Source organism: Vicia villosa, unplaced genomic scaffold (assembly GCF_029867415.1).
Source record: "Vicia villosa cultivar HV-30 ecotype Madison, WI unplaced genomic scaffold, Vvil1.0 ctg.001916F_1_1, whole genome shotgun sequence".
NCBI lineage: Eukaryota > Viridiplantae > Streptophyta > Magnoliopsida > Fabales > Fabaceae > Vicia > Vicia villosa.
This window is the reverse complement of record NW_026705775.1, coordinates 163,023-172,579: the sequence shown is the minus strand read 5'-3', so window position 1 is coordinate 172,579 and position 9,557 is coordinate 163,023. Positions and strand designations below refer to the sequence as shown.

Here is a 9,557-nt window from a genome sequence, read left to right as displayed (position 1 = left end):
TGAAAAACGAAAAACTTGTTTACTGTGTCTAATAAAGAGCATTTCTTGTTTGTTTAAAGAAGAAACTCAAAGCATCACTACCACTATATATAGTAAATCATTATAGATCAAGCTCAAACTTTATAGGTATGATCTATATGATATTATGTTTCAATCCAACGGTTGAATTTAAAAAATATTAATTCGAGATGTAGTTATTGAACGAGTGTAACTCGTGGTGTAACTCTTCGGGTGTAATTTGATCCCTCCTTATATATATATATATATATATATATATATATATATATATATATATATATATATATATATATATATATATATATATATATATATATATATATATATATATAAACAACTTTGCCAAACCAATTAACATATCAAAAACATTCAGTTTCATCAACATGGCATCCACAACCACCACTAATAACAACCACAACCAGCTTCCCCTAAAACAAATCCCTGGAACCTATGGCCTCCCTTTCATCGGACCGATTTTCGACAGACACGACTATTTCTACAACCAAGGAAGAGACAAATTCTTCTCAACAAGAATCCAAAAGTACAATTCAACAGTCTTCAAAACCAACATGCCACCAGGTCCATTCATTTCGTCAAACCCTAGAGTCATTGCACTCTTGGATGCAGCTTCCTTCCCGATCCTCTTCGACAACAAAAAAGTCGAAAAGCAAAACGTCCTCGACGGAACGTTCATGCCGTCCACAAACTTCACCGGCGGCCACCGTGTGTGTGCTTACCTAGACACAACTGAACCAAACCATGCTGTTATCAAAGGTTTCTATCTTAGGGCTCTTATGTTGAGAAAAGACTCTTTTGTCCCTCTTTTTAGTAGGACACTTTCTGATGCTTTTACTGAGATTGAAGATGGCCTTTGTGGTAAAAATGGTAAAGCGGATTTTAACGCTGTTGTTAGTGTTGCTTCGTTTGACTTCATGTTTCGTCTTTTTTGTGATAACAAGGATCCTTCTGAAACTATACTTGGTTCTCATGGTCCTAAAATGTTTGACATGTGGCTTCTCTTTCAACTTGCTCCTCTTGCAACTTTAGGACCTCCTAAGATTTTCAGTTATCTTGAAGATCTCTTGCTCCGCACGCTTCCCTTTCCTGCTTGCTTCACAAAGTGAGATTAATAATAATATATACTTTTTTATACAACACTTCTTTGAGATATAATCGTTCTGGTTGACTTCAAGTCTGCGTCACTGGGCCTAAAAATTGCGAGGGTTGTTGCATCCAAAGAGGGCAATACATCGTTGCTGCAGTGACGTGGACTTGAGGTCGATTAGACACTAATCATTTTGAGAAAATATATTGTGTTTGTGTATCCCTTATATTACATTATTACGTCATGTTTGGCCAGGTCCTATTACAAGAAACTCTATGAAGCATTTTCTTCTTCAGCTGTAACAATTTTAAACGATGCAGAAAAAGCGGGATTGGACAGAAGTGAAGCCTGCCACAATCTCGTTTTCACGGCAGGCTTCAATGCATACGGAGGATTAAAGAATCAATTTCCGATACTCTTCAAATGGGTAGGTTTATGCGGCGAAAAGCTACACGGCGAACTCGCGAAAGAGATAAGAACCGTCGTAAAAGAAGGTGGAATAACAGTTCAATCATTGGAAAAAATGTCATTAGTGAAATCTGTTGTTTATGAAGCTATGAGGATTGAACCCGCTGTACCTTATCAATATGCAAAAGCAAGAGAGGATTTGATTGTGGAGAGTCATGATGCTGCTTTTGAAGTTAAAAAGGGTGACATGTTATTTGGATACCAACCTTTTGCTACTAAGGATCCTAGGATTTTCGATGATGCTGAGGTTTTTGTTCCAAAGAGGTTTGTTGGAGAAGGTGAGAAGTTGTTGAAGTATGTTTTGTGGTCTAATGGGAAAGAAACGGATGAGGCTTCAGTGGATAATAAACAGTGTCCTGGGAAGAATCTTGTTGTGCTTTTGTGCAGATTGTTTTTGGTGGAGTTTTTCTTGCGTTATGATACTTTTGCTTTTGAGACTCAAGATACTGCTTTTGGTGCTTCTGTTACTATTACTTCACTCACCAAGGCTTCTAATGTTTGAATTTGTTTTTGCTTTTTTGTGTTCAGAGCTCTTGTATTCATTTGTATTTGTATTGTAAAGTACTTAATCAAGTGTCTCTATTTATAACACTCACTTTATTCTCACTAGAGCTAAAACTCATCACTCTGAATCCAAAGCATTTCAAAACAAAATGCCGTGACAGCCAAAATACTTACTTTATTTCTACCTTGTAATGCAATGTAACCCATTAAGTCATTGGTTTTTTCTCACTACAAGAAAATTGATATTTACCTACAGAGCTTTATAGTGACAGCCAAATCACCCATAGATATAGGTTGTTTATACCCTGTATAATATTTAAAAAATAAAAATAGAAATTGGTGGGAAAAATTAAAATAAAATAAATTATGAATGACGCAAAAATGAATAAATTATTTTCATAAACCGCCTAAACCTAAAACTTTTCCTGAACCTAGAATTTTCCTAAAATTCAATAGTGCTTCATCTTCTTTTTATCAGCTACCGAAATCTCATCACCTCCTTTCTTCTTCTTTCTATCGGCCAGTAAACCTCATCGTCTATTAAGAATCTATGCTTACCGGCAAATCCATCGCTTCACTTCTCATAATGGTATATATTTTTTTTCATTCTTTCCGTTCTTTATTTCTATGTTTAGTTTAGTGGTCATCAATTTATGATTTTGAATGAATCGTTTCTTTGCTTTACTATTCTCTCTCATGAATCACACTTTTTGTATTTTTCCAGTAATTTGTTAAAAAAATTGTATAAATTTTATAAGAATGAGTTTATGTCTATGATACATAGGTATCCAGTGCGGATACCGGTACTGATACGGGATACAACATTTTTTTTTTTAAATTAGGATACAAGTACTTTAATAAAATAGAAGTGTTCTCTATGAAATATATGAGGAGAACTAAATTATAAGGTTCACAATATAACATCACTATAAAAGTTTAAAAAGACAAAAAATAATGTTAAGATATAATAACAAATAAATTAAAATACATAAATATACTATATTGATATTAGAGAAAATCACAAATTTAAGTAGAAACCGAATAATGAGAAAAAATGAAATACCACGAGTATGGTACGAGTGTGTACCCGGTACCGGTAATTAACTATTTTAGGAGTATCCATGCTTCAGAGGTTTATGTTCTATTGAATGGGTTCTTATTAGGAGTTTTTCTTTGATTGTTTGTCTGTGAACGTCATTCATGTTTGCTTTGCGATTTCAACTTGTCAAACAGTTACTAGCCTAAATTTTTTATAACATTTGAGTTGTGCGGCATACAATCAAGTACTTTAAACTTTTCATAGCATTTGTGTGGGTCATTCTTTTTTGATAGCTATATAAATTGTTTGGATCGAGTTTTGAGACATCGGCAACATTGCACACCTCTACTGTTATTTTATGAAAACAAATGAAGAAACAACTTTATTTCACTATATCTAATTGATAAATCAGGTGAATTTAATTGATTTAATATTTATTGAACTAAATCTATAAAAATGACCATTTTTTTTATAAAAATCACAAACATTCATTTAAAAAGATATATCAAAATTTTAGAATATTTCAAAGAAAAAATATTTTTTACCATTGAGAAAATTTATTATTACCTTATAACATTTCTTATATCATTGAATAGGGCTGGCAATGAACCAAACTAACTCGAAAATAGTTCGAAATTCGATTCAAAAATTAATCGTTGAACTAGGTTCATGAACCAAATGAACTGAGTATGAGCTAAAAACTAAGTTCGTTAACTAAATGAGCCGAACTTGAACTACACATAGTTCGACTCATTAGGTTCATGAGTCAATTCGATTATATATGAGATAGATTATATTGTCTTTAAGAGTAGATTTAAAGATTTGCTCTAAATCTTAGTATCATATTTTATTTTAATCTAACGGTTTTAATTAATAATTTATATTCTCAAGTGAGAACAATATTTCTACAAATAATTATACAAATAAAATTAACATCGTATAAATTCCAATCTTATAATTTTTATTTTATTTCTATATTTTTTATTTAAAAAATATTAATTTAAAATTTCAAATATATATATATATATATATATATATATATAAAAGTAGACTTTAAAAAAATGTTCGTGAAATAAGCGAGTTGAACCTAACAAGAGTAACCTAACGAGTTGAACCGAGATGTTCGTGAACTTCTAACAAGTCAAGTTTGAGCTGAAAAAAGTTCGTGATAAACTCAAACTCGATTAATTCTTAACGAGTCGAGTTTTAGTTGAATAAAATTTTGTCTTGAACTCGAACTTGACCAATTTTTAACGAGTCGAACTAAGCTGAGGCGAGTTCGACTCGAATCGACTCATTTCCAACCCTATCATGGAACATTAATTTGATCATTATCCTACTTTAAACTACAAATTAAATAACACTCAAAATTTTATATTACATTTCTTGTACTCTTGTGAGTATATAATGTCGCCAATAGATTATAAAAATGATAATAACTTAACAATATTATGAATTCCATTTTTATTATGGGTTGACACTATAGTAATAAAAATAAATAAAATAAAGAGAATTTTTTACTCGATTCTTTGGGGTTCTTAGCCATTATGTGCGCTTCCAAAAATATCTCTCTGTTTTCGTAGATATATCTATGGACGCATCTTTTTTTACTCAACTTTAGTTTGTTCCGAAGGTGCATCTATGAAAATTTGACTGAACTGAATTATTTCGAAATTTTTCCCAATGCTTACCAGTTTAACATACCTCCATATACGTAAGAGTATTAAGAGAGGATGAAGAAATTGCCAAAATAAATATTAATTGAGTTCAATTTTCTACGGGTCAAATAATTATTCGAATCCGACCGAAGCAATCATATCTTATCAGAATTAAACAACTTCATCAACCCCGACCCGACTCAATTCATTGGCAAAAAAAAAAGACAATAAATCGATCGATTTCAATGAAGCGTTTCAAATGTGTCCACCCAAGAATCAATCATAGAGGAGAATATCCGAGAAACAAAGAGAGCCACAGCAGAAGAAGATTCATGTGGGGTCCACATACTACAAGTGTCAAGCTCCCCAACACATAACCGTCGCAACTTCAAAACCAAAACTCTTCTCCTACTCTATACCATGCCATTCACCTGCAAGATTAAACCAAAAAAAGAAAAACGATGTTAAAAACTATTAGTCACAATTTGAATTTCGATGTTAAATCTGCAACAAATTGTCCACCAAAATTAACAAAACCAAAACCGATAACAACATGGAAGAGAAATAACCTGTGCTTTGATATAGAAGAAGTGAAGTTGAAAAATAAGCTAGAATCTGTTACAAAAAGTGCTTTTGGATTCGGCGTTTCGGCTGCTCTCTCTTTCTGTATTTTCTTCCACGCGCCAACGGCTCTCGCTCAATCGCTCACCGTTGCTTTTCCTGTTTCACGCGCACCTGAGGTGTTTTTTTCTTCTATCTCTATCAATTTGAATAACTAATTATGAATTTATGATAAATATTACTTGAGTTTGTTTGTTAATTTGTTAAGGTTAATTAACTTAATCTTGATTAGTTGAAGAGGGTCTGTTGGTAGGTAAATGCAGTTCAAAGAACTCTGGTGGAAGCATGGGGTTTGATTCGAGAAACATTTGTTGATCCTACATTTAATCATCAAGGTATAAATAATTATATGATCAATTCATAATAATTAATTAACCTCTTCAATAACTTGGTTTAGTCATAAAATATAGAGTTTTACTTGTAGATTGGGATATGAAATTGCAACAAACAATGGTGGAAATGTTTCCTTTGAACTCAGCGGATGCAGCTTATATGAAAATTAGTGGAATGCTTTCTACACTTGGCGATCCTTTCACTAGAATTATTAGTCCAAAGGTCTTCTTTCAACTCTCTCACACGTGACACTGGGACACGACACAGACAAAAGACTCTGACATTGTTAATGTCAAAAACATAAGACACTGATACTCCTATATAATATGATAGTAATTGAGCTTACTTTCAGGAATATCAAGGATTTAGAATTGGAAGTGATGGAAACTTACAAGGAGTAGGCCTCTTCATAAATGTTGAACCTAGAACAGGACATTTGGTCAGTTACTTGCAAACATCACTTTCAATTGTTTTTCAGCTATCAAATTTTCATGCTTATTGATCCGGTGTCATTTGATTATGCTGTTGACCCCTAGTTTCTTATTACAGGTTGTTTTGTCATGCATAGAAAACAGTCCAGCTTCCCGAGCCGGTATTCATCAAGGAGATGAAATAGTTGAGATAAATGGTACTGATCAAGTATCTAGTTTTTTTCAAGTCTCATTTATTTCCCTATTTACTTCTAGTGTTGTGTGATTAATTATTCTAAAAGACTTAATTTGAAAACAGTAATAATGTAGACTTATGATGTAATATAACAAGTGATTTTTCCTCTGAGATCGAATGGTAATTCTCTTTTGTTTGAAAATGGATCTGTTGCTGCAGGGGAGAGGCTTGATGGCATTGATAGTGAAGCTGCAGCGCAGAGGCTTAGAGGGACTGCCGGAACAACTGTTACAGTAAAGGTTCATTGTGAAACTAGTTCACAGTTCCATTTTTAAAAACTAAAATTGAGTTATATATCGCACATGTATTCTTAGATCACCTTTGAGACTTCGCCTTCTTTTGTTGGGAAGAGTTAAATTTTCAACTCTCAGTTTCTTTTTCTCGGACTAGGGGTTATTCAACCTTGACTACTTCCAAAATTTGTTGCTTCAATATTTCATTCTTTCCAAGCTTTTTGAAGCATTTGAGCTTACTGCTAGATACTAACTTGAAAACTTGTCTTCTCTAGGTCAAAGACTCAAGTAAAAGCTCTTATATCCGAGAGGTAAAGTTGACAATTTAATGATTATGATATTAATGAAAATGTTTACGCATTCTTAGATTTTACCTTATGCTCTTGTATGTACAAAAGCATTTATTCTACCGGAAAAAAATCCCTTTTTGTTTGGACTTCAAAGTTCACAATATTTCATTGCTGATATAATATTCTTGAAGGTTAATCTATCAAGGGAGTATATCAAGCTCTCTCCAATATCCAGTGCCATCATCCCTCACAAATCCTCAGAAGGGCAGGTGATCAAAACTGGCTATGTGAAATTGTCAACCTTCTCTCAGGTGAGCAAGAGAGTCAACTATAAAATAAAATTTGACTTTGATATTCGGCTAAAAAATAAAATATTTAAACCAGCTACCGTTTTGTTCGCTAACTGCTTTTCATATAAACTATAGAGAGGGTCTGTCTAGATTGACTTATTTGAGTTTATTTACATACATATGCACTTGTGAGACTGTTTGGCAGATCTTATAGAAACACGTGTCCATAAGCTATTTTCGGTTTATTTCCATAAGCTCTACATGATAGCTGATGAAAATAGTTTGATTTTAGTGTATCTTTTGTTATAAAGTTTATACATGAACATTTATATGATAAATGTTTATGTTAGAAGGGCTTAATTAAGGTGTTTATTCAAAAGAGGTCATAAACTTTTCTTGTTCCATATTGCTTATTGACAGAGTGCTGCTGAAGACATGCAGAATGCTATTCAGGAAATGAAAAATCAAGGAGTACATTCATACATACTTGATCTCCGTAACAATCCCGTAAATCACCTTTTCATGGAAAATTTTGTTGTTTTATCCTATCTCCGGATTAGTATAACTGTAACATAGAAGTGACTTCCTCGTTTCTTTGACGTGATTTTGTTGCAGGGAGGCTTGGTAAAAGCAGGCCTTGATGTTGCTCAGATATGGTTAGATGGAGATGAGACTCTGGTGAATACAATCGATAGAGATGGGAACATGTCACCTATTAATATGATTAATGGACATGCTATAACACATGATCCACTTGTAGTGATTGTGAGTACTAACAATAATTTCTATAAACATTAAGATTACCTATGCTTAAATTGCTAGTTTGATGAATGACAATTTTTGTATCCACAACAGGTCAATGAGGGAAGTGCAAGTGCCAGTGAGATCTTAGCTGGGGCATTACATGATAACGGTCGAGCAATTCTTGTAGGGAACAAAACATTTGGGAAAGGAAAGATTCAGGTATCGTTCGTCTTTTTTGTTATATAATGATCAAAAGCAATTTGCTGTCAATCTTATGCCATGTATCATTTTCATTGCAGAGTGTCACGCAGCTTCACGATGGTTCGGCCCTCTTTGTTACAGTGGCAAAATACGTATCACCAGCTCTTCATGACATAGATCAGGTCGGAATTACGCCAGACGTGCAGTGCACAACAGAAATGCTTAATTCACCAAAAGAACTTTCAACCAAAGATAAAACCTCAATCTCATCTCTTGAAGCAGATTCATGCATTATGGTAGCTGAACATGAGTTGGATATGGAGTCAAAGGGAACTGTTTCTTGAACATTGCACTGTCTTTTCCTTCCATTTTCTTTCCAATGTTCAAAGTTGAAATGAAAGTTAGATCAGTGCTGCTAAGTTTTACAATGCTGTGTTGTGATTAATAGTTATGCATCAGTATACAAAATAGAGAAACCAATTGTGTATATATCCATTCAATAGAATAATAGAAATTTACTTTTATGTTTGTTAAGAGAATTTCCCCCACTTATAAGCTCATGTTCGGTTCATATATGACTCCTAACAAATTCCTTTATGCTTAGGTAAATGGTGGGTGGTCCGATAGTAGAAACCTGATAGCAGGTGGTCCATCGGATCTTAAGCCAAGCTCTAATACCATGACAGAGTTAGAGTTTGACGTCGTCCATACAAAACCGGTTTGTAGGATGAGAATTGTCCTTACTTATAAGCATATGCTTAGGCTATATGATGTCTGATCTGGAACTCTTAACCTTGTTAAATGTTGATCTGGAAATTTTAACCATGTTAAATGTCTCTAATTTGTCCTAATGCAATATAGTTGGACATTATTTGATTTTATTTTAGTACAAAGGAAGCATATTAGATTTTTCAGTGCTGGATTTAGATTTTTCTCAACACATGAGAAACAGATAAATTGTGAAGAATTCAATTAAAGGAAACAACAAAAGTAATCAATTACAAGGAATTCAACAAATACATACATATATAAGATCACACCAATAGGAGAGTACAAGTTACATACCTACTAAAGCTAGTTTTCAATACATACCATTTTCAACAAACAAGCATAAACTTTTTAAGTGTAAGAAAGAATTCAAATTCATTGTTTACAAATTCACTTCAACATGAATGCCACAAGAGAAACCAAAACAGAAGAACACAAGACCATCTTTGAAACAGGTAAAGCAAACCCATCTCCAGCCTCCAACTGACCTGTTGGTGCAATCCCTGAATCTTGTGCCACAATGTTTGTCACACAAAACATGCCAATAATCATTGCTGCCATCAAAATGTTAGCAGTAAAGCTACCAAATGATGCCATTTTTCTGAGAATATGATTTGTT

At 33.3% G+C, this 9,557-nt stretch overlaps 2 protein-coding genes across 3 annotated transcripts; both read left to right on the top strand.

Annotated features, from left to right (window-relative positions):
* Nucleotides 1–347: 347 nt before the first annotated feature.
* Nucleotides 348–2,300, top strand: LOC131637120 (allene oxide synthase 3-like; the record flags this gene model as incomplete). The annotated part of the gene is made up of 2 exons (XM_058907712.1): nt 348–1,138; nt 1,379–2,300. Coding segments are annotated over 2 exons (1,506 nt in total), but the record flags the coding sequence as incomplete, so codon positions are not given.
* A 2,841-nt stretch (nt 2,301–5,141) lies between these two features.
* LOC131637104 (carboxyl-terminal-processing peptidase 3, chloroplastic-like) lies at nt 5,142–8,698 on the top strand. 2 transcript variants are annotated; one of them, XM_058907690.1, is made up of 12 exons: nt 5,142–5,532; nt 5,667–5,748; nt 5,838–5,968; nt 6,099–6,185; nt 6,296–6,374; nt 6,572–6,651; nt 6,921–6,956; nt 7,127–7,246; nt 7,646–7,732; nt 7,841–7,990; nt 8,081–8,188; nt 8,269–8,698. In XM_058907690.1, the coding sequence occupies exons 1-12, from the start codon at nt 5,254–5,256 to the stop codon at nt 8,512–8,514; spliced, it is 1,485 nt and encodes a 494-aa protein (XP_058763673.1). In that variant the 5' UTR covers nt 5,142–5,253; the 3' UTR covers nt 8,515–8,698. The 2 variants fall into 2 exon arrangements, with proteins under 2 accessions (XP_058763673.1, XP_058763674.1); XM_058907691.1 differs by having other exon boundaries at nt 5,393–5,532; nt 5,646–5,748.
* Nucleotides 8,699–9,557: the final 859 nt, after the last annotated feature.